This window comes from Fukomys damarensis, unplaced genomic scaffold (genome assembly GCF_012274545.1).
Source record: "Fukomys damarensis isolate Sample0158 unplaced genomic scaffold, DMR_v1.0_HiC HiC_scaffold_16, whole genome shotgun sequence".
In the NCBI taxonomy this organism is placed as follows: domain Eukaryota; kingdom Metazoa; phylum Chordata; class Mammalia; order Rodentia; family Bathyergidae; genus Fukomys; species Fukomys damarensis.
Genome location: NW_022900928.1, coordinates 133,239,812 through 133,265,325, shown reverse-complemented (window position 1 = coordinate 133,265,325; position 25,514 = coordinate 133,239,812). Strand labels below are relative to the sequence as shown.

The window sequence follows — 25,514 nt, the reverse complement described above, 5'->3', positions numbered from 1 at the left end:
TGTGTGTGTGTGTGTGTGTGTGTGTGTGTGTGTGTGTGTGTGTGTGTATGTGCATTAGTGGATGTGTATGTGAGTGGCTGTGCGATGCGTGGACAGATGCATACAGGAAGTGCAGACTGTGAGTGTCGGAAGTCCACAGAGAGAAGGAGGAGAACACAGTGTGGCCCTAGCACCCAGGACTCCTGTTTCAGGCTACCAAGGACCTGCAGGTCAGGTTCAGGTGTGCTGGGGAGGAGGACTGTGGGGGTCCCCAAGGCCCTGGACCATCTTGGTCTTTGCACAGGCAGAGGAGGGAGCAGAGCCCAGGCTGAGAGTCAGTTTCCCTGCCCAGATGGAGCCAGGTGCCCCACACCTGCATCCCCTCAGTGCTGAGGGCAATCACACCCCGCACCCCATGGATGATGAGAATTTCCAGGCCCTCTCAGCCCCTGCAGCCCAGGAGGCAGCATGAGTCAATGACATCCACAAGGGAGCCCAAGAGTGAGGCTGAGGTTGGGCACTGAGTGGGCTACACGGGAGCAGAGGCCGAGCACCAGGACCCTGGGGTCCCCACACTGTACCCCAGCCCACAGAGGGGGCATCCACCCTGGATAGGAGCAAGGAGACCTGCACGGAGAGACAAGTGAGAGAAACGGGTCTGGGTTCGTTATTCCTGCCCTGTTCTGTGGGTCTTGTGCTCACGTGTGGACGCGTGGACATGGAGCCGACTCACTGATTCTGGCGTGGACACTCACGACATCAGAATGGCCAAAACTTTACACTTCCAACTCAAGGCAAGAAACCTAGACCTTGTGGTAGAAGATTTAGCTGAACACACAGAACATCAGCTCTGTCTTTGTTTCATAATCCAGAGGAAACCCTTTCCTAGACTTGGGCTTTTTTCTTTTTTCATTCTTTTTTTTTTTAATCAGTCTAGAGACCAGTGGTTCCCATCTTGGCAGACTGGAACACGCGCATAGCGTCATGCTGGGCACTTCCACCCGCCTCACTCCCTTCGTCCTGTCCTCCCAGCTCATGGTGGTGGGGAGCGGTGCTTGTGTTCAAGTCCCGAGTTTCTAGGTGTGTGAAGTCCTTCTCCGATGCTGGCCCAGGGATGCCAGTGTGCTGAAATTCCTGCATTCGAGAGGTTCCTCAGTCCTCTCCCCAAGTTAGGAGGCAGATGGAGCAAGTTAGGGGCCTGCCCTGGGCTTGTCTAGACCAGACACAAAAATTGACAATAAAAAGATCCCTTGAATCCAAACCAAGGCTTCTGAACAACAGAAAAACCTTCCATGGCTGGTGTTTTTAATTACAGGATGAGTTGTAAATACCAATGATCCTAATTCAATGATAATTTCTCTAATAAAACATTTGCTCATCAGGCAGAGAGGAGACACAGGGTGGATGAGGGCTGTCACCTTGGGGGTGACAAACACAGGATCCGCTGTTCTCGTGATCACCCATTTCTGAGTCCCTGATAAGCATGTGGCTGCCTGGCTGTGGAGGGAAAGAGAGAGGCCAGGCTGGCTAGTTTTATTAATAGTTTTTTAAATTCTAAAATATTTTGGAGCACAAAAATTTTGCTTCAATCTCTAAATAGGAACATGCTAGCATCCCCTTTGGTTTTGTTCTTGTCCAGTATCTCTCTATTCCGTTAACTTTACAATCTTCCCTGTAATTGATGTGATGGGGCTCTGTTTTATCACCTGAAGGAGATATCTATTTTTTTATTTATTCTTATTTTATTTATTTATTTTATTTTATTTTCATCTATTCTTACTGTGAGTACTCACAAATGTTGGTCACTTCCTGCCTTATTTTGTTCATTTCCCGTTTCACCTTCTTTCCCTCGCCCGTCACCTCAAGGCCTCTAGGGCTGTCCCCACACTTGGAGCCTCTTGTGCCGCGGGAGGGTGGACCTCCTGGCTGTCAGGGTGACGAGACCCCGGGAGCAGCAGGGTCCCCCTTACAGAGCATTGAGCACTGCCAGTGGCTCCCCTGTCTTCTCTCTGTGGAGTCCCTCGTGGAGGCCACTTGGTCACGGGCCCGGAGCAGAGCTGGCCTCCGTGGATGTGCGGTGTTGGCACAGCAGCAGCACTTGCTGTGGTCACAAAACTCCAAGGCCACTAGTCTGGCAGTCAACCCCAGCATACCCTGATGCGATGGTAGAGAGTGTGGTACTTGGCAGTGGCAGAGGCTTTGAGAGAGGCTCTCTGTGTGGTGCAGACTTGTACAAGTACAGGTGGCCTGTGCTGTCTCCAGGCCCTGTTCTCTCTGGGGACCACTTTTGCATGTGTGCACCGCCTATCTTGATGGAGGCCTCTCTCAGGGGGTGCTCAGGACTGTGGACACCACCAACAAGCAGGACAAGTAGAAGCTACTCTGAGCTGCTCAGATCAAGTCCAGCTGCGTGGCAAGTTCCAGGCTGGCCATGGGCACCTCCCTCGTAGCTCCTCCCCACATCAATTTAGCGCTCAGAGCCCAGCCCAGGGGACCCAGGCAGGCACCCTCCAGGCTCTGCCATCACCAAATCTTGCCTCTGCTCACCCTGACTGTGGGAGGAAAGTGTAAGCTACCGAGCTTCCCGTTGTCCTTTTACTGTTCTCATTCTCTGTTTAATGCAGTAACAAATATTCTCTTCCTCAAATCTCTAGCTGCATCTCAGATTACTTCTCTAGAAAGAAATGATTCTTAGAAAAACTACTGGGTCCCCCAGATGAGAGATCCTTCTTTAAAGACATTGTTTTATTCTGAATGTTTGATGGCATGGATTTCAATGTCTGCATTTTCTTTCTGAAACTTTCTGTCAAATCAGTTGTCATTATCTGTGTCCACAGAGGAGCCCTGGCGAGCTCTGCCTCTTCTCTCTGGTCAGTTCGGGTGATGGCTCAGAGTACTGGCCTTGGCTTCCAGTCCCCACCATGGAGCTGCGTGAACTCAGGGTGCGAAGGCCTCACCTCCACGAGCCACAGTCCTGGGGCAGGAAATCACGGGCATGGCGAGCAGCACAGCATACTGAACTTTATTCAAATGCTAAGCACACCGGCAAAAGTCAGCACCTGTTCTCAGGGCTGCAGTCTCCCTCCCCTCTGATGAGTGACTCAATGGCAGCTGTCCTGTGGCACATGCACCCCGGTATTGCAGGGCACGTTCCCACCCAGTAGCAGGCATCACAGTGGACATGAGGCCCAAGCACTGGGGATGAGGACTTGGTGAGTGGCTATTGGGACACTTGTCATGAATATCTTTCGTCCCTTGGGCACACAGTGCCGAGAAGACTGGACTGATTAAGGCATTACCCTTCTTGTTCCCGAAGAAATGCAGAGACATTTACAGAAATCCATGCAGGGTGTGTGGGGATGAAGAGAAAGAAGAGGTAGCATGATGAAGAAATTGAGGGCGGCAGGCTGGGGAGCAGCTGTGGACTCTGGGTTTGGCTTTGAGCTTGCTGCAGCATGGCAGAGATCTGGCCAGTCACAGGGCACCCGTATCCACCAGACAATGTCCAGGTACAGAGAGGAAGTTCTCAGGGCCTGTGTGTGAGGGTGTGTTTTTCCTGTAAAAACAGCTCCTGGCCATATAGGACACGGCCTTCTCCCTATGTGAACAACAAATACAACTGTGGTTTCCTGAGACTCCTACTTTCTCCCCTGGGTCTCAGACCCTTAAACAAGTCCACAGCATGGATCTACAGGGGAGAGACTGAAAATGTTTGGAGCCACCAACCCAGGCATCTAGGAGCTTGAGAACCATCTGAAGGGAATTAAACAGATTTTGATTTTAAAGGTCTGGACAGGGGTCCCAGGCAGTGCTCAACTAGGGTCCCAGGGAGCCCACCCTGAGAATCAGGACCATAGGGAATCTGCCATGAAAACTATTTTTCCCAACTGAGCCACTGGCCGTTGGTAAATCTGGAGAGCAGAAGTGCTTGGAGAAAATTTCCTGACAAGAACTGGGCGTGCTCCTGTCATGTGTTGCAATCAAAGGTGACCTCACACGGGATGTGCAGGGCCGGGGTGGCCGTCCTTGCAGATGTCCATGCTGGACAAGGCTAGAGCTGCAGCTGAGGCCGCTGCACTTCTGCAGGGAGGGGCTGTGTCCACCCTTGGTCCCCAGTTGGAGTCCCTTATGCCCATGACAAATGACCAGGATAATTTGGTTAGTTTTTTCTATTCTGAAGTTTTAAATTCAGCATACATTTAGATTTGCTTTTTTAAAGTGATGAATTGCAAGTGTATGGCAACACTCCTGCCTCTCCCTGAAGCCCACATTGGCTGTGTCTTTGAAATCTTTCTTGTCATTTATTAGGCACTCAGCTCCAGAGTCACCACAGACTTCTTATCTTGACAAGCTCTTGTAAGCTTATCCATTCCACTCTGATGACTGAGGTCTCAAGAGCCGACCCAAAAAATTAAAAGTAACAAAACAAAGCCCTCGTTCAAAAAGATCAATTCCAAAGCATTTCTTCAGTTTCAGAAGAGACTTATCTGCTCATAGGGACTGTGCCTTAGCCAGCAGCGACGGTGATCTGATATTCAAAGAATGGAGTGACGGGAATGACCCTTACCCCAAGTGAAGCAGGCACATGTCACATACAAAGACAAAGTGACGGTGAGGGGTAAGAATCAAAGAGATGTCTGGCTCTGCCCAGCTGCCTGCTTCAGATGCTTCAACCAGGGAGCGTTTGCAAATATGGTGTCACTCTGCAGGCTGGTTTCCCTTGTCACAGCCCTTCTGTGACTGAGAGGCAGCAATGGTGGAAATGCAGAGAAACTGACCAGCACAGATCCCTGCACGGAGACCAGCAGCTCTGCTCACAAGAAAGGCTCCAGGCCCTACATCCAAATGTGCTGCCAGGACACTGATGACAACATATAATGTTGCCGTGAATGAAGGCCTCCTAACTGATGGACGTTGGTCCCTATTAAGTTGCTTGGACAGCATGAGTGTAGCAGAGGACATGCTTCATGTTTCTACTCACACCCTTTGTGAAACAGGGTGAAAATCCTGTGTATGAGTCTGATGGGAATCAGGATTGTAAGGGGAGGCATCCAGCAGACTCACGGCTGCCAGATGGACTGGGACTTTCTTGGACCATTCTCCTTTAATATCACTCGGCACTCAGTCTTACAAACAACCCAGTCCACTTTTTCAATCAAGTTGTGTAGCTGACAGGTGATACCCACAAATAGGTTCTTAGGACCCCAGGCACTCTCTGGCATCAGGACTCGGCCCCTGTCCTGAATTGCTTCCAGAGACTAGGCGCAGGCACATGACTGGAACATTATTAAATCAAGGCTGTGTTTGGCTAGTCTTCCCATCATGTGACTCACAAATGTTAGGTGGCCTGGTTCCTGCTTTATTCAGAAGGAAGCCTTTTTTGACAGCTCCACCCAGGAGAGAAATTTGAGTCAAATCCAGGAGGTGGATACTCAGTCAGGTGGATGCAGACAGTGACGCCATGAAGATCTTCCCTTGTCTGAAAGAGATCCTCAAACCTGCTGGTTTCCCACTGTCTTGACACCCAGGAGAACACAGGCAACATTCACACCAAGGAAATCTCCACTGCGGCTTCTGCTAGTTTCTATATATTTAAATGCAATGACATGATTTTTCCCACTACATTTTGAAAGCTTTCTTTACCTCAAGATGCTACAAATTCAGAGCAAATTATTCCTTTGCTCAACGACAAAATGTGATCAGATTCCCCAAGGTTATCAAGCCCATTGAAAAGGCAAATTTTCTGGTCCTCCACCCCCTACACAACAGGGTTAGCAGGGAGAGGAGGTGGAGGACCACATTTGCTGGCAAGCAAGGGGCCACTTACCCTGATTTGTGAACGGCTCCAGCCAACAACAATGGATTCCGTGTCTGCCTGCTTTTAATCCAGGGTTTAATTGCAGTTTATTGTAAAAATCTTCAGACACACTAAAAGCTAGAAGACGCCTGTAGAGTTGCTACTCTTTTCCAGCCAGTAGGGTTGGCGGGGACGGTGTTGCTCTTAGGTGTAGGTCTGGTTTCCTTGCCTTTGCTACAGAAAGTAGAGATGAAGTTGGGGGAGAAGGGAGCAGGAAACTGTCACAGGATCAGTCATGAACTTCCTCCCAACACCTCAATCAGTGCTTATTTAACTTGTCCTCAGTGAGCCTGACTGATAGGATTCCCGCCATATCTGAGTCAGTCTTGGCTACTGATGCTAATACACTCTAAGAACACGGAGCTACTGAGCATTTGGAATGTGGCCGGTCCAAATGGCACTGAGCAGCAAGTTTATAATACACAAGGGACTTCAGACTCGGTAGGAAGAAAAGAATGTAAGATATTGCCACTATCTCTGTTACTGATGACATGTTGAACTGATTGGATTTTGGCCTGGGCTAAATACCATATTAAAATTAATTTCATTTGTTTTTCTTTTTCACTCTATTGTGACTACCAGAAAACTTAAAATTGTTTATGAGGCTGGCCTTCCATTTCATTGGATAGCACTGGTAGAGACATTTAAAAATCTCTCCTTGGAGTCGAGTTGAAATTGGCCCTTGGGAACTTTCTTAATTTTACCCTCAGAAAAATAAACAAAATTCCTCCCCACATGACAGTCAGCCCAGAAATTTAAAAACAATGCTCCTCCCCACTCCATCTTTTCTGGCCATGCTAAATAGCCTCTTCTTCTCACATACATTTTTTTATGACATGTGTTAAAGATTATTTATTCCAAACTTGGAAAATGTCAGGATGACTGCTGCTGTCTTACTGGGTGATTTACTTAGTAAGCCTAGGCTTTCCCTGGGCTTTCTGGGGTGTGTGTCTGGCTTTACAGGGCTGTAAAATGTCTGGGCCCTGTTGGATGAAGGCAGTTGCTCTGAGTCCAACTCACAGACATTAGAAAATAAGGGATGCTCTTGTAACATGAGTTGAAAAGTGATGACTTCATGCCTAGCTTTCGGGGTGATAGTGGCTCCTCAGGCTTGGTTGTCAGGCCCCAGCTTCTGGTTGTTGGAGCACAGCTCTGGTTAGCCACGGTTTCCTCCAGTGGATGGAGCTCATCTTGGAGGGAAGCACCCCAGCCCACAGGGCTGCTGTCCCCACACCAGTGTCTTCACAGGGCCTGAATGAGCCACTCCACCATCCTATTTGTCCAGGTCCTTCTGGGTCAGGAGGGCTTGGAATCAGTGGACCTTTGTTCATCAAATGGACAGCTGGAGCAGAAGTGATGCACTGTTGGATTCACTAACAATAAACCAGACGTTTTATATGGGGCTAGAGAAGGCACTCAGAGCGTGAGGGAGGCAGTCCCAGGCCTGGCATTGTTGTCATTTCCAGCAAGGACACAAAGCGCTCCTGCCAGTAGAGCCAGTGTGCTGCTGAGGGCTCACCCAGTTTCCTTTGGGAAGTGGCACATGCAGTGTGTGGTGCACACCTCTGTCTGTAGAGGAAGCAGCAGGCCCAGCCTTGGCGAGAGGAGCCCAGGTGCCTGGCTGACCTGCTGAAGGAAAGCTAACTGGAACCTTGGTGGCCTTTCCTCCTTCAGGTGTGAGTGTGTGGTGGGCATTAGTGTGAAACTGAGTCTCCTCACTCTACTCCCCCACCTAAGTTCCCATGCACCTCTTTCCCAGACGCATGTGCCTTCAGTTTGCTCACAGTGCTCCTTCTAGGGACCTGGCCAGCCTGAGTCTAGGCCACCTCTTTCTCTGTTAAAGGAAATGGTCAGTCAGTGCTCGAGAACCTGCCTGCGGAAATATTTCCCCTTGTTGCTACTCTTTACAGCCACTGAGTGGAACTGACATAGGGCAGCTGTGTGAACCACCTGTGAACCAGGCCTGGCTTCTTTCTTCTTCCCTTAGATAGTCTGTAGGACCTCCTATAAAATTAAACATGGGGACTGAGGGAGGGGTGTTGGTGCAACAGAGGTAAGAGCTGTGAAATTCTGGTTCAAGCTGGACATGCTGTCGCACACCTGTAATCCCAACACTCTGGGAGCTGAAGCAGGAGGCTCATATGTTTGAGCCTATCTTAGGTAACTTAGGGACTTGCTAGACCCTGTCTCAAAATAAGAATGCAAACAAGCAAATAAATGCATGAATAGGGGCTGGGGATGAAGTTTAGTGAAGGTCTTGGCCTCAATGCCCATTACCACCAAAAAACCTGGGGTCTTGTTTTTTGTTATTTAACTGTACCCCTGGGCTCTGCTTGCTGGTTCACCAATTTCCCTGAGCAAAGACCTGAAGCTATACCTGCAGACCTTTAAATCTGACCATAGCCTACCCATTAAGAATCTAACTTTTACTATGTTTTCCTTTAAAGAAATGCTAGTTAGTTCCTAGCTAATTTTGCAAAGAGAAAAGGTCTACTTGGCTCACAGCTGGTGACTCAAGGTCCAAGACTGGGTGGCCCCTTGCTGAAGTATGAGGTAATGGGACACCATGGCTAGATGGCAGGAAGGAGCCAAGGCACTCACCTGGAGCAGTAGCAGGGAGCCAGTGGCTGGGGCCAGGCTTACACCTTATGACCAACCTTCTCAGAACTCCTGAGGCCCCTTGCACTCTCCCTTCTGAGGAAGTCTGTCCCTGCCAAGAGCTGATCAGACCCTCATTTACCTTTTGGGGGAAACAACAAGGTATAAAAAGCAATAGAGACAAATTTCAAAATATAAAGGGGGATATGGAGACCTGCCTTTAGTGGACAGACAAAAAAACTCCACAGTTGGCACTTTTATTAGCCAGTGAGAAGCACAGGGGAAGGGGGTAGTACAAAGAACAGCAATGATAGGTAGATAAAGATTAAGTTAATGAGGAATCAGATTTTGTCTACACCCAAATGCCTCTATATTGACAACTGCCCTCAGCAGATGCTTTCTTGCCTCAGGAGTGCAGGCTGATCAGCATTCCACCCATAGCTAGGGGGCATTCCTCCTTCCGCACACTTCCCTGTTCCTGAGGCAAGATAACATGGAACTGGAGATTGTGAGATCTGGGTTACTAGCCTGGTCTCCAGCATGCCCCCAGTGACCTCACAACTTCCCAGGAGGACCCACCTCCCAAGAGTTCCACCACCTCCCAACAGCACCACATAGGGACTACAGCTTAACATGCATTGGGAACACCCCATACCCAACCATAGTACTTTTCAAATGTTGATAGACTCTAAGTCCATCACTCATTCTAAGTCCATTATTTGGAACTCTTGCTTCTATTTTTTCTTCACTCTATCAGTACAGAGTGATGGATGCTTATTTAATGTCATAGGTTATAATTCTTGACTATCATCATGTATTTGGATGGCCATGCTGGCTCCTGTTCACTTTGGCATGTGTCCTATTCTTTAGCTTCCTCCTTGCTTTATGGTATAAGATGCTCTAAGATGTTCTCTACTTCTAGAACTGGAATCAGCTATTTCTCCAAGGAGCTCTGGTTCCTTTAAAAGAAATAGCTTTTGGTTTCACTAATTTTTTTCTACTATTTTTTGTTTCTATTCATTTCTATCTTTATTAGTCTCTTTATTCTATTTATCTGGGGCTTAATTCGATTTTTTTCTAAGTTCTTAAGGTAGAAGATTAAAGGACTGATTTTAGATTCTTTGTAAGCATTTAAAAATACAATTTCCTTCTAAAGAGTGCTTTAATTTCATAAACTTATTCCTATTTTGCTTTTCATTTACTTTTAAATATTTCCTGGCTTCCCTTCTAATTTTTTCTTTGAAACACATTATTTAGAAGAACTATATTTTAAAACTGCTGAGTTATGGGGTACCTTCTGTATATCTTTGATTATTGGTTTCTAACTTGATTCTAAAATTCCTACAATGGTTACAGAACACCATGATGTATGATTTCAAACTTTTTTTTTAATATACTGAAACTTGCTTTGTGGCCCTGTGACTGTTTTACCGAGCGTATATTTGGTTTTTTGGGGCAGAATATTCTATGGAATTGTCAACTAGACCCACAAGATGATACTAAGTCTTCTGTTTTATGTATGAGACATGATAAAAAAATAGTGAATGTTTAAATTTTAATATATTTTTCTTACAGAAGAGACATATTACCCTGAATCCCCCTCACAGTACAGTACTCCTTCTCATTTCAAATACACTCATCCCATCATTCTTGACACTTTCTGAAGCAGCTCTGGAAGTCTTCATTCCTGAGTGTCTTTAATTGTGCAACATATCCTGAATTGATTACAAACATTTCCCATTTGTGGTCGTTTTGACTTTGGTGAAGATCCAGAAGTTGCATAGTGCCAGATCCAGTGAATAGGGTGGATAAGGACATGCTGTTTTTATTTGACAGACATGCCATAAATGTTTTGGATGGGTTATTTTGAAATGTACCTTAAAATCTTTTGTACTTTTCCTGGTAGCCAGTTTTGTGACTTGTGACTTTAGCTGTTTTGAAGCTCTTTTAAGCTCTTGTATCAAGGATCCATAATTGCCTATATTTTAGGCTTATTTGGTTTCACTACTGAGGCATGACCTTCCTGAAGCTCCCAGTGGTTTGCCTCACTTATTCATTGACGTCTTTCCACTCTAGGTGGAAAACCTTAGATGATTCCTAGCTCTTTATTAACTGTTCTTTGTAGTTTTCCAGTAATTGTTCTTTCCTTGGATGTTATTCTTGCCTGCTTCATGGGATGTCACTCTACAAATCATTGGCTTAGTCAGCCAGACACAACAGATTCTCTGCAAAAATCTAAAATTCCTTCTATGGCAAGCATGTGCTTTGTCTTTTTTGCCTTATGCATTCACTAGAAGGATCTCCAGGACAACTCTGAATGCAGGAGGCGATAGGCCTTCCTGTCTTGATCTCAGTATCTGAGGGATGCTTGCAATAATCCACCATTATGTGGATGTTGCTGTCAGTTTCTCCTGGCTTTCTTATTGGAAAGAAATGGCATTCTCTTTTATTCTTAGTGAACTGTCATGAGTGTTAAATTTTATCAAGTGTTTTTCTTGCATTGTATGATTGTTCTGATTTTCTAATGTAATTCAAATGCAATGAGTTTTACTGCTTTTTCAACCCTAGAATAAATTCTACCTGGTCATACAATCTTTTGAAATTTTGCTGAATTTGAATATTTTACAGCGAATTTTCATCTGTGCTGTGTATTGATTTATAATTTTCTTATAACATTCTGGCCTTGTTAAATCAATTGCCAATTGCCCTACTCTATTATTTGGAAAAAAAATTATAAAATTATTGCTGTTTCTTTCATAAATGGACAAACTTTCCAGAAAACCCTCTATGGGTTTGGCGTTGTTTTTGTAGGGAAGATTTCAATAACCAAGCCACTCTCCTGAGAAGCTAAAAAGTGTTGAGATTCATTTTCAATTTTGCTAAGCTGTATCTTCAAAGAATTTGTCCATTTAATTAAAACTTTCACATTTGCTGGCATAAAATTGATCACAATATCCTACTAATAATTTTTATTTTAATTATTGGTATGTGTAATTTGTGTTTTCTCATTTTTTCATTAGTCTTGATAGGGCTTTATTGATTTTGTTAAGTTTTTCAAAGCCCCTATTTTCAGTTTTGTTGGTTTATTTGTATGACATTTTTGCTGACAAGCTGATGGTAGCCAGGCAAGACCCATTTTGGATTTCTACTGCAGAACTGTCAGATACTATAGCCATGATGTTTTAAACCATTAATTTTGTAGTAACGTTACAGCAGCAATAGGTAGCCAGTAAAAGAAGTGCAAACTTTCTCATTAGACATACTTTTCTATGTTCTACAATTTGGTCATGCTGGGCTGGGTATTTAGCTCAGTGGTTCCACTGCCTGCCTCGCAAATGCAAGGACCCAAGTTCGAACCCCAGTAGCAAATAAATAAAATTTGGTCATGCCTTGAAGTCTACTTTAGCATTACCAAAGCTGCATCTTTCTCCAATTTTAAACATTAATAACCCAGGAAGATTGGAAGTGAATCTCTGGAGGTAGGTTATTCTTTCAACACTAAAGATGCCATTTCATTGTCTGGCTTTATTGTTGCTTCTCTGAAAAGAATACCCCACAGCCTGCCCTTTTGCTTTTAATGAATTCTGTGTCATCAGTTTTCATTAGTTTGTTTATGATGAATACAGGTATGCTTTTCCTTGCATTTACATTCTATGGATTTTCATCAGTTTTAGAAAATCTGGGTATTTCCTAGTATTTCTTTTCCTATTTTCCCTTGCCTCCTTGGATTCCAATGAATAGAAAGATGATAGATCAGTGCTGTATAACATGTTTCTAATATTCTCTCCCATTAAGTTCCACTGTGTTGCTTCAGTGAGAATATTTTATACTCAACTGCTTTCCAGTTGTAGTTTTAGTATGTTCTATCTCTGGTTCATACTTAGGAGCATCAACAACCTCCAGCTTTTTGTATTGAAGGAAGCCCCATGCACAACAAAATGGGAGGAAATCCAGGATGTTTCTCAAAGGTTCTGGAGTTCTAGCCTCCTACCCCAAGCAGCTTGAGTTCACAAGGTGTCTTAAAGGACAAACAGCAGGCAATTTAGCCCTGTCAGGTTTCTGTTTGTACTGCCCTAACCCCTGAAGGTGCCCAGATCCCACAGGCTGCTAGATTCTGCAGCATGGAGTGCTGTCCAGGCAAAGCCATGCTCTTGCTACACAGAACTAGCACATGCTCCCTGGAAGTACTGCTGCCAATGACTTTTTTGTAGTTCCACTCTCTTCTCGGTCTCAGCTTCTCTACTCCTTGCTCCTTTAAAGACTAATGCCTTTAGAGGATTATGGTAAGAATTCATTTTCTGTAGCTCTTGGCACAATTGTGAACCTCTAAGTGCTTCGACCTAGGAGCAGACACTTCAGGCATGGTCCACCATCTCCATCACTCCTCTGAGGCAGGAGGGGCACAGCCCCTCTCTCCTCCCATCCCCCTATGTAGGTTTTACAGCTGGCTGCATTCTGAGCTAGTGGGGGTGGGCACTGCCATGACCCACATCTGGATGCCTGGCTGACAACTGTCCCAGAAGCAACGCAATAGACCTGCAGCAGGGTGCAGTCTGTCTACTGGCAGGCAGCTGCTTGCTGCAGAAACAGCCAGGGAATAAGAGGGGCTGTTGGTTATGTTGGACACATTTTATGTACAATCCCATTTTGTCTTCATGGTCTTGGCGCTTGTTTCCTTGGTGGGTTGCAAAGTGCTATTTTCCATCTTCTTAGATGAAATTCTTCCATAAAGAATTTTCCATTATTAGCCATTTGATCATCTTTCAGGTTTATTTTCTTGGAGATGGCTGGTGTATCAATCTGTTATTCCAAAGACTGACAAATATGTAAGGCAGTGAAATGAAGCACTAATCCTCCACTTCTGTACAATGCTGAGGTTATTTCAGTGTAGGTAAAAAGATAAAATCATTTAATTTTTCATGCTGAAACTGTCTCATTTTTGGCCAGTGAGAGCCCTTCCAAGTTGGCTTCTCTACCTTTTGATAGAAGCCTGGGTCTTTGAAAACTTCCTTGATCTGGGCGAACTACATCACCTTATAGGTTTATTGCCCTACACCAAGTAGTCACGATTGTGCAAATAATTTCTTATTCCTTCCAGGTCAAAATGGAATCTAGACACCACAATTAGTACTAGTGATGCTTGTTACTGCTGAAACAGAATTTTCAGTTGCATAAAGATCAGAAATATTTACTATTTACAAAAAAAAAAGTAAATCATAAGCCTCAAGGTCAAATTTAAGATTGCTCACTTCTAAAAATGCTACGTAATTACTAATTTTATTCTAGAACATACTTTTAACGTGATGCAAAATTACTTTGTAAAATTAACCACAAAGCCCTATTCAGTAGTCAGATGTCCTTCTTTATGTAGTTCACTGTCTTCTTTCTCTCTAGAGAACCCTTTTTACGTCTTTGGTTTATCCATAAACAGTTGCTTCTGAAACAGAAATGGACGTACGTGCATCCACAACGGCAATCTTTCTCCCTCTGTTTCCCGCAGTTACCACATGAGTGACTTGTGATTTCTGTTTTCATTCAGCGCTCACTCCATGTGAGCTGCCAGCAATCTTCACTCCTTTGAGTCACAGAGTACATGAAACAAAAACTGTATTATTCCAACAATCCTCTTCTGAACATTTGGGCTGACTCTAATCTGCCAGGCACTCAATTTGTTCTGAATACATGGAAGTTAAAAACTGGCATCACCACTCTTGCTATTGACCCCTGGCTTCCTTTTTTTTGTTTTTTTGAGGCAGGATCTTACTATGTAGTTGAGACTTACCTAGAACTCACCAGCCCAGGCTGGTCTCGAACTCACAGCAATCCTCATGCCTCAGCCTCCCAAGTGCTAGGATTACAGGGATGCGCCACCACGCCGGGCTTGACCCCTGGCTTCTTAAGTTTCCATTTCTTCATTTGTAAAATAAGTTTAAATAATATTACTCATCAGAGTAAATAAAGTTGACATTGAAAAGATATTTCCATGTTAAAAAAAAACAACCCTGAAACAGCCAATAAAGTGAACAAAAATAAAGTATCACTATGCAGACTCACGATATAGGTCCTTTCTATTTGATTAAGAAAGTCTTATTCTGAGAGGCAGAGACAAACTAGAACGTGTCCATAGAAAGAACAAGATAGTTAAATTTCTAAAAACCACCTCGGATGACAGTTCAAAAATTCAATTAAATATTTATTGAACAAATGTAGAATAAACGATCTACGGGGTATTTTAATCTGAAAATACAGTAACTTCAAATATTCAGAGGGCTGTCACACAAAGAATGAAGACTTGTTCAGCACTTCTGCAAAGGGCAGAATTTAAAAGAAAGGAAAACAGAGGCAACCAACAGGCAGCAGCAGAGCTGTACAGAGTGCATCACTTTTCTCAACAGCTTCTTTCCTCCCGTGATGCATTCCACACTTAACTTGTTCCTTCCTCTGACAGGGGATATCAAACTTACTACCTCTTATCAACACCCTAAGCGGCACTTTCAGGACAGGCCCTCCTCTGCTGGCAATGGACATACTCGTACTACTGGAACAACTGTAATGGGAACAAACTGGGTTACTCCGGAAATGTTTATCTGTTCCTCAGCTACATTTCAGTGTTCTACCTCAGCAGTTCTCTGGAGGTGGGGAAGAGCCTATTCTCCTAAGGGCTGTTCACGCTCCCAGCATGTGGGTAACTGCCCTGGGGTCAGTTCTCCTCCAGCCCCGGAAGCAGCACTACAGCTACCCACTCGGGTGTGGATGCGAGTACAGCATGCACTGGGGTAGGAGACTTATTCCTAAGACACTCGGGAATATCAACTAACTGCATAATACTGACAGCGCCAGCCAAATTGTTACATGTTACAAAATGAGAACTGCCTCAACTATTCAGCATAATGCTTAAGGACAAAATATATATAATATACTTTATATTATATATGCATTTTATCACATATTCCGTAAGGAATGCTGAGGTGCTTAATCCATCCAGTAAATTGAAAATAAAAATTTTTACATTTCTCTGTCAGTGGACAGGATTCTGAAGGTGGATCTTGAATTCAAACATAAGTCAGTTCTCAAGGAAAGCCACGTAATCGGTCAGCCTGGCTAACTGCTGCTCATTGGGGATCGGCGGCACTGGGGCAGGCTCTGCAGGTTAAGCAGACTTGAAGTTAGACACCACCCAACAAGGCTTTGCGCTGCCACCCACCTCCTCAAGGCTTCTAATTTCTTAGAACCGCCTCACTTCGGACAGATTTCATGTCTTCTAGGCATTCTTGAGACACACAAATACAGTCTCCACTTTCGGGAGCATGGTTTTCTCTAACTGCACATCCAGCACATCTGACACCATCAGTGCAGTACACCATATTGAGTTCAAAACACATTTAATGGGAAAAGGCTTCTTGGGAGATAATGGTTCTTCTTGGAAAGGTTCCTACCCATGCAACATTTACTCCAAGAAGTAACTCCCGCGTGCCTCCATGTGTTAGTTCCCGCTTAGAGAACACTACACTACCAGTGGGCAAAACCACACGAGACTGCATCCTCGGGAGTCACATTTTAGTGTTTGGTTGCCGTGTCAGCCTCAGGATGCATGCTGTCACACAGGGGCACAGGTTCTGGCAGGGCCCTGCACGACAGCACACAGGTGACCTGTTGGTCAGCCCATGGCTCTAGCCTTGTAATCGTATTACTACAAACTTATGATATACATAGTAAATACATCATCACATTTTAAAAGTGAAAATATATACCTGATAAGGGAATAATTCTGTTAAAGGAAATGTCCAGGGCACCTGCAACTAAAACAAAAGAGCACAAATTACTTAAGTCTTTATCAAGACTGTTCACAGAATGTAATGTAGTTTCCTACCACGCAGTCACAGCCCCCCAGCCCTCTGTCTCCTGTATGATGAGTGGTCCCGCGTGGCATCTACAATGGCAGGGCCATGTCCTGCTGTTCTCTGCATCTGCACAAGGCTGAGCATGGCGGCATCACTCAGAGGAGGATTGTCACAGCGGAGGCTACGGGTGTGGACACTGCGGGTAGCAGAGGAACTCATGGCAAGCGATGCACAGCTAAGCAACATGTTTGTAATCCCGGTACCCAGGAGGCCAAGACAGGAGGGTCCTGACTTCTAAGGAGCCCTGACCTACAGAGTGAGACACCTCAAACCACCACAACAAAACAAAGCCCCCCAGAAAACCAAACAGAGAGGCTAGGAATTTGAACTGATACAACAGGAACAAGTCACAGGGCTTACGGCCTTGGAGGAAGGCAAGGGCAGTTAAACCCTGTGAAAGTGAGTCACAGCAGAGTGTCTGGAGGACTCCAAACAAGGAAGAAAAGAGCTGAAGATTTCATCTTTAAAGGCCAGTGGTTTAGATCTTAAGAATAAGAAATGGCTCCATAAATAAAATGATGGTATATTAACAGAGAGCAAAACTTTAGTACTAATAAGGATTGTGAAACACCACCATACCGCGGTCTTTTATAACAGAAATACATCTTTAGAGACTAAGGTGAAACTACGTGACTTCTGAGAGCATGTCGGCCCTATGCATCCACCGTCTATATATTTAAAATGTGGGTAACTTCCACTTGGTATAGTAACAAAGTATTCAAATGCAAGGCCTGAAAACCTGAAGCAGCAGACACTGCAGCAATGGATAAAGTGCGCCCCCTACCTGGCTTGCGAGGTAGAACCATTCTTGTGGTGGAGTCCGCTTGCCATCCTTGTTCTAAGATACCTAGAAATGTGGATTTCACAGAATGGTGAACTACAAACACAAAAGGTCCACAATCTGTCCACAATATTCCTCACACGGGAGACACAAAAGGCTCAGTTCAACCTGTCAGGGATATTTTTACTAGAAAGGTACAAGGACAGCATGTGACCACATGGAAATTTATTTCTGAAATATTTCTGAACATGTCAAAACGTCACTGTACTCTACCAGGTTGCTATGATCACTAACGGGGTAAATTTTCACTAAGTATCAAATAAATCAGTTTTAGTAAACCAGACATAAGGAAAATGCATACAATGCCCTTTACAATCATATGAGTACTGACAAAGATGATGAGCATTTTTAGAATGACCCCTTTATACGATAACCATAACTACAAAGTGGGACACAGACCTTTCATTTAACTGTTGTGGAAAAACAAAGTTTGGGAAATGTGGTAATGTTTGCTATGTCACTCGGCTAGCATGGAGGACTGATTTTGTGAGCAGGATTCATACATACTCTGCTGATATGGGCTCCAGAGTGTATATAAGAAACAACGTGGGGATCAATTTTAAGAGAAAAGCTAAAACAAACACAGGAGTAAGGGATAGCATGACTTCACATCAGTGTTTCGGGGCTGGGGCTGTGGCTCAGTGGTAGAGAAAATTCTTAGATGCACCTGGCCCTGGGTTCATCCCTAACTTTCCCCCAAAAGGAAGCTTCAACCACCTATTCTCCTATGTGTCTAAAATTGTGTGAGGGCCTAGAGAGTTATGGACAAGATCTGGTGCAGGACAGCACTCATATTGTAGTTACAGAGTTAAAATGTCAATCATCCTAACACAATGCAAACACATAAGCAATATTCTACAGTGGGCAAGAGGGGTACAGACTCCTAGGGTGTGAGCAAGGAGTGGGGAGAAAAGAATGGGCTCAACAGGGCAGTGGGGATGAGACTTTCCTTACTGAACAAGGTGAAATAAGGCCTGTGAATGTCAGTGACAAGGTCGAGGAAGGCGTATATTGCTAATCAGCTGAGCAGACGTCACGCATCTGCCTGCTGTGGAGAGACTTGCATGTTTGATCAGGAGGTGCCTGTTGTCCAAAACCCCAGGGGATAGCACGAAATGCATGCTGGAGTTACCTTCCCAAAGGGCAAACACAACCTGAATCCCTAAAACATCCAGCTGGGAGAGCTCTAGAGGAGGCACTGTGAGCCTGCAATTTGCACCTATCTTTTGATCCCCTGGGAGTTAAAAGAAGCTAACAGTACCTTTCACAGCCTCTTCTACAGGAAGTCCAACAAAGGCAGCGAAGTCATCGGCGATGATGGAGGTGTACGCTTGAGAGACCAGGGCAAAGGCGCGTCGCCTTGTGGCATCTTTTGTGGAAGTGGAGGGTGGTGTGGGGAGAGACGGGGACACAACACAACAGGCATGTTAAGAATAGTTACTTTCACTCTTTTATAAGACTGGATCAGCTCACACATGTATGTGTGTCTGTCCTTTGGACACACATGTATGTGCCCAACATGTAAGAGGCTCAAATATTGGTAACAAAAAAGAAATACACTTCTTACGTTTCCTCTGAGATCAGACAGCAATCAAAGTTACAAAGATAGAAAGCAGTTAATATACATAAGACTCCAACCCTAAGAAGATGTAACTTAAATACGGTGCTAGTTAATCTTGACTGTCAACTTGGTTGGCTTGAGATGCCTGGGAAGTCAGCACAGCAACCTCTGGGTGTGGCTGGGTGGCCAAAGGGGTGTGACCTTGGGGACTCCCTTATACCTGGCCCCTGGTCCTGACTCTATGGCTCTTCCACACTCTATTTCCTGGTGGCCATGAGCTCAGCCCCACAAAGCCCTTCTACTATATTTCTGCCACTAAGCCAGCTACCCATGGACTAAAAACATCTGAGACCATGAGTCAAAATAAACATTTCCTCCTTTAAAGTGTACACGTCAGGTTTTCTGTACCAGAAACTGAAAGCTGAGCAATACAAACATATGTATGCATTTGGGATATAGTTCTTTTAGTTTTGTCTTTCACTTACAAACACTGGGAAGAATGGATTAGTAAACCTATTTCTTCTCAGGAAGGTCTCTACTAGGGGGTCACAGCAGAGAGCTGCAAGACACAAAACTAGAGCATGCTCTCTAACTTCCCAAGCATGCATCAAACTCTTACTTTCACTTAGGCTCAAAATCCTAAGTTCCAACACTGAATGGCCAATTCCAATAAGAGGCTGCCAGCCACCAGGCACAAAAACTTCCCTCCAAAGAGCATTTGGAGCTTACACAGCTACATGAAGTGACTCCTGGTATGAGAAAGCTCCCTCGGGCCCTGCCAGCCTGTCTTCCAGTTGGGTGCACTTTTGTAACACGAGGGCTTCTTCACTAAGGTGCCAACACGCTGTGGAAATACCCGGGAGTTTACTTTCCATACCAGATGGGCAAGAGCACACAAAGTTTCACCCTTTTACACTAGGGGTTTACCCTATTCAGTGGCCTGACAGCCCCCCTCTCGGTCTGTTTATGAACTTCCTACAGCACTGCAATCCATAACAAGCTGTGCCTGCTCTAAATCAATGGCATTATGTTTACAATCCAAATATGCCAGGCATACATCCCCAGTGAGGTGTGTGCCGCCATGACCCCCGTCTTCAGCTTACGGATACTTGCACTCCCTTCACTTCCTGCTGAGCCTGACAGCCTCCAGGTCTGTGAGCCATGATTATCTGCTCTTCCCTCCATGTCCAGCAGACAACCTAGCTAAACGGACTCTAAAATATCCCACAGACATATGGAAGGCTACAGACAGTTCACAGAGAGGAGCTGAAGTAACAGAAGAGGAGCATAAAAGTGCATATCGTAAGCTACTGTAGGCTGGCAAGCCTCTGATATTAAACACATTTGCTTTAGTTCAAATATCCTGGTCCAATTTCTAGAGTGGAGAATAGAATAGAAAGCGAAGGGTGGCAAGAGCCAGCAGGGCCAAAGAGAAGCAGAAAGCATTATGACCAGAAAACGGGAAACAGGAGCAGGCTGGCAAAGGAAGCAAGCATGAAGTCAGGCATTCCCAGTGCCAGCAAAGGCCACTAGCATTCAGGCTGCTCTGAACCACTGGGTATGAGTGACTGATCTTCACTTCGGGACCCTTGGGCTGTGTGGTTGGTGACCTCAGGGAGGAATGCATTCCAATACCACGTCAGAAGGGAGGCTCAACAGACCCGGCACCTAACATCTGTGCCAGTTTAACATGGAACAATTCTCACCAAAAACAGAGTTCCAGACAGAATGCTAACTCTGCTGCCCAACAAATCCTTCTGTGCCTTATCACTCATCCGGAACCGCTCACTGGCAGTGCTGGGGACAGAAGGAAGAGCTGGCTGGTGTCTCACCATGCTCAACCCTCTCTGCCCACTATGCCGTGCTGTATGGGGGAGGGGGGTGCCAATGGCCATAGCACTGTGGCTCCCTTGCCTGGTGGGTGGGCTCCACCAAGGTCAGTGGCCAGAAGCAAAGGTCAGGATACTTGTTCTTTCTGTCATCCCTGCCTCACTCCTGCTGGCCTAGACACCCAGCTCCCGTGGGCAGCTGGGCACCACTGTGCCAGTCCAACTCAGCCCTTGTCTGGGGTGTAGGCCGGGGGTGAGAACGGCCACAGCCTCAGCCATGCTGGTGTCCTGGGAAACAGTTCTCTCACCAGCCTCTCTCCATTTTTGCCATTTCAGTTTTCTAAGAGAACCATCAGGTGGCATAGGACAGTCATGCATGGTCCTACAGTGGATCACACTGGCAGGAATTTGTAAGGAAGAGGTCTGGCCCAGTGTGATTCTGGACCACACAGAAATACTACCTCGGAGTGCATCCATGATTGGCTGCACCGTCTCAGACCACTGGTGGGCATTGATGGTCGCATAGATTCCAGGGAAATCTCTCTGCCAGATTCTCTGTCCGACTGACCAAATTCCTCCAAGTTCAGAATTCGCCTGCAATACATATTACTGCCTTTGAAGGTAGCCATTCTGCAATTTACCAATGACTCTATGTCAAAACAAAACCACACGTGATAGAATAAAATGTATTAGCTGTGTCATTAAGGACATAATTCAACATTTCTGTTGAGAGAGACAATACATCATCTACTATCAACAAAGTTTTTACATGTGGCAAGTAGTAATGTAAAATATCTGTACCTCTGACACATATAACAGTAACAAATTATTTTTATAACAGTAACAAATTAAAGCACAAGAAAGTAGCCTAAAAATATTTCAGAATTATGCTGGGGACTGATTATCTTAAGCACTGTTGTTTCTAAAGATGCTGCATTTATTTTTGTCATTTATATCTAATACGTACATCCAGGACAAAAAAGCAAACTGGTTAACACCAGCAGTCAACTGAGATGCCATGTACTATGGCCTGAGTAGACAGTTCGTTCTGTTTTTGTTGTTGTTTCTCTGGCGATACTGGGGAGTGCACCCACAGGCGCTCTACCACTGAGCTATTCCCAGCCCTGTGATTTTTTATTTTGAAAGAGGTTCTAAGTTGTCCAGGCTGGCCTCCAAATTGTGATCCTTTTGCCTCAGCGTCCCAAGTGGCTGGGATCATAGCTGTGCGCCACTGTGCTTGGTCAGCTCTTCCTTCGTCAAGTAAGCTAAGGAATAGTCTAACCTTACTAAGGAAGAGATTGTCACTTCAAATTACACATGCACTTTACTCCACTGTGCAAGGAACTTTTCATGGGTTATTGCATCTAATCTTCCATCCAAAATAGAAATCTAAAATTCTAATTAGCAAAACTATCTTAATGCTGTGAATATTCACTTCAAGAACATTTCTAGAAACATTAGCAGTTTCAGAATAAGTACCATTACAGAAGGCCACACGGTTGGTGAGAATCACCACAACTCTGCCACTGCCACCCCTCCTACACCTAACCTGGGGTCTGACGAAGCCTGTGCTGCTAAGACATGTCTCAGGCAATCTGATCAGTAAGAGGGGGACATACGCTTCTCTACTATTTCACGGAGATTTAAACTTCTGGTTAGAAAAATCAAAAGATGTAAATGCTGGTTATGACCATTTCTATCACAAAGAAAATAGGAATGTATGAGAGGCTGCCCTGTTAGTGAGTGTTACAACTTTATTAAACCCCAAAAAAATGTACTGAAAGATGACTTACAGATTTTATAGCAGGTGGTATCCTTTTCCAAAGATATCTTGCATTATTCCTAATTTATATAAAGAATAGTCAATTAGAAAAAAATCATGCCAATGAATAGTTAAAATTACTGCGTCCCCATGCAAACATGTAGAAGAATAGTATGAAATACACTTTATGATATAGAGGAAAACTTCATTTTGTCTGAGTTTATTCTGGGAAAATTCAAGTGGTTTTCCAGTTAAAAAGACACAGAATATATGTGTCAAAGTCATTCTGCCATTTTTACTGAATTCTTAAAATTAATGATTCAGATCCCAAATTAAAGCAATAGTATACTAAACACGCAGATTATACAAAACTGCCCACACAATTCATTCAGACACATAAACAAGGGTATGTGCTTAAGAAAGTGCTAGCACGCTCTGACGATGAAGTCTGATAAAAAATATACAGTGAATGATTACATTAAAAACATTACAGTAAAAGACCCATTGCCATTCCTCCCGTCAAACTCCTCCCCCTCACTTCACACACTCATCCTATCATTTTTGCCACTTTTTGAAGCAGCTCTGGAAGTTTGCTTCTGTGAGCGCCAGAAGCTGTGCTGTCACAGCTGCCTCGGTGCCTTGAACCAATTCAAAATGTTTCTCTTTCATGGTCATTTTGATGTTGGGGAAGATCCAGAAGTCGCATGGTGCCAGATCCTAAATAAGGATCTGCATGAGGCTATGCACCAATGCTTTTACAAGTTGCTTTTTCATTGGATGGCAATAGGCAGCAGCCCTCACCATATTTTTAACAAAGCTTTGTAAAGACATTCATGAAAAAGGCTTTTCAGAACTACTTCAGAAAGGGATAAGAGGGCTGAGGATTTAGCTCAGTGGTTCCACTGCCTGCCTTGAAGTGCAAGGACCCAAGTTCGATCCCCCATACCAAAATAAAACAAAACAACAACAACAACAACAACAACAACAAGAAAGGATAAGAATGAAGGGGATGTTTTAGTCTTTTGTTGTAATTGTAAACATTCACTGTATAGTTTGAATACCCCTTTGAAGGACCTTTCTTTCTTGTAAATACAGAGCCCCTAAAACCCCCAACAACAAGAGTTTCTAAGAGACTGGAACAAACATATGATAATGAGATTACAAAAAAAAAGAAATAATCTTTGATACACGTGTAATATAAATCTCAGTGTAGATATTAAAAAGACATAAAAAAGAATTTATAAGAATTTAAAACAAAATTTTGTCAGGAATCATTTATAGGTCCTAGACCTACAGGAGATTCTTTTAACAGTTGTGTTTCCTGAATTTTCCTTAGCCAAAATGAATAGAAATTAAAAAAAAAAATTCTAAGAAATCTCACACATGTTAGTAATGCATTCCTCTTGGCTTTCTGGGTCTTCCCTTTCAGCTTCTTTTCATTTATTGATCATAAGTAAACTGAGGTGACAAAAAAGATTCAAAAATACTGATACTGTAGTCTCTCAGTCAAACTGAAATTCTTAAAAGAAGTGCTATGTAAAAGAAATAGATTTTTAAAGTAACTATAATAATTCATTACGATTTAACAGGAAATAGATATAACAGACACCACACAAACACAAACACACAAACAGTTCATCGAGCCTATACTTTTGTTGCTCTGCTTCAAATTACAATGATTTCTGCATAACTCGGAGAAGCTGCTGCCTGGAGCTGCAGGTAAAAGGCACTCACATGTCATTGTGGAGCAAATACAACGCTAGGAGCTGACCGTACACTGGGGGCGTGGCAATTCCTCCAGGAGCCTAGGAGGCCCAAAATGAGAGAAAAACCCATTTGCTTTTTTCTTTCATAGAAACAATATTTCATTAACGATAATTTAACAAGTAAGCCCATCTTATATACTAGTTTAGACGTAGTCAACAGGTTGGAGAAACACCAAACAGTAAAACCCAGAATACTAAATTTAGATCTGTCAGCAGCTGTTATTTATGTCCCTTCTACTTGCAATTTCATTATATATACAAGAGTATTTACATGAAGTCCCTTTCCTCGTTCTCCCATTTGTACTTACATAATCTAACTATTTTAGGAAACAAACTCTCAACAGATTCCTAAAACGTTATGACTCTGCCTATTATATCAAGCATTCTAAGTATCTATATAAATAACGGGAAAATCCCACAGCTGAATGACAAAAACATCTCTCCTAGTGCAATTTTAATTCATTTAGAAAAGAAATGAAGTGTCTATTAGCGAGTTGCTGTTTCTAGCCATTGTCTCCTGTAACTATACTAACGTTATAAATGCTTAGGCGTTTAAGAAGCTTGAACAGCTTTCTAGGTGTCTTATTACGGATAAAATGTCAAACACGCTTGATTACAACATTACAAGACTCACAAGGGCTTTCTGAGCTAGAAAGGATTCTTCCTTGTTCTCTATGTGGGCAGGGGTGTCTGGCTGCACACGAGCCTTTACTAAAATCCACAGCCTGCCTTCTTTGGCCCAGACAGAGGCCGGGAAAATGTCTGATAAACCTAGAAGTACACTGGCAGCTGTTAAAGATGTACGGGAACTTCGGGCTCACAAAACCAACAGAAACCTGTAGACTAGCTCGGGCAGACCGGCCGGGACCCCTCCGGGTCTGTGCAGCCTCGGGGGCCGGGGTTCCCCTGCCAGCTCGGCTCCCCACCCGAGGCCCCCCACCCCGGCTCCCGTTACCCTAGAAACCGGTGCCGCCCTGTGCCTGGGGGCGCGGCAAAGTTTCTCCCTGCGCCACGCAAAAAGCTACCTCGAGCTCCTGGTTCTCGCATTGATCCAGCAACTTTCTGAAACTGAAGACACTTTCCGCCATCACCGCCACTGGCATCTTCCCGGCCGGTCTCGCCGCCGCACCTTCCAGACAGCCAGACTCCAGACTGTCCCTGGGGCGTCGCGCCCGCGATGACGTATAGCATCCTCGCCAGTAAACGCCGTCGCGCAGGCGCACAATCAGTTCCGGCGCGTCCTGCGACGTCACCGTGGCCCGGAAAGGTGTGTTGGCGCTCTGACTGAGCTCTTGGTGTTCTGGAGGACTCGCGGGCTTCCGGCGTGAATCTCAAAGGGAGGGCTTGTGTTTGCGCTCGGTTTGGGAGCTGGTACGAGGGTGAGGGTGCCCATGACCCTGGATAACGTGAGAATAATACG

General features: G+C 44.5%; 1 protein-coding gene across 1 annotated transcript; it reads right to left on the bottom strand.

The window, feature by feature from the left end:
- Positions 1-14,639: 14,639 nt before the first annotated feature.
- Cops8 (COP9 signalosome subunit 8) lies at positions 14,640-25,298 on the bottom strand. The gene is made up of 8 exons (XM_010626123.2): positions 25,120-25,298; positions 24,063-24,133; positions 22,360-22,408; positions 21,028-21,160; positions 18,438-18,545; positions 17,120-17,182; positions 16,186-16,233; positions 14,640-15,577 (listed from the first exon to the last, which is right to left on the bottom strand). The coding sequence occupies exons 1-8, from the start codon at positions 25,195-25,197 to the stop codon at positions 15,498-15,500; spliced, it is 630 nt and encodes a 209-aa protein (XP_010624425.1). The 5' UTR covers positions 25,198-25,298; the 3' UTR covers positions 14,640-15,497.
- Between the last annotated feature and the right edge of the window lie 216 nt (positions 25,299-25,514).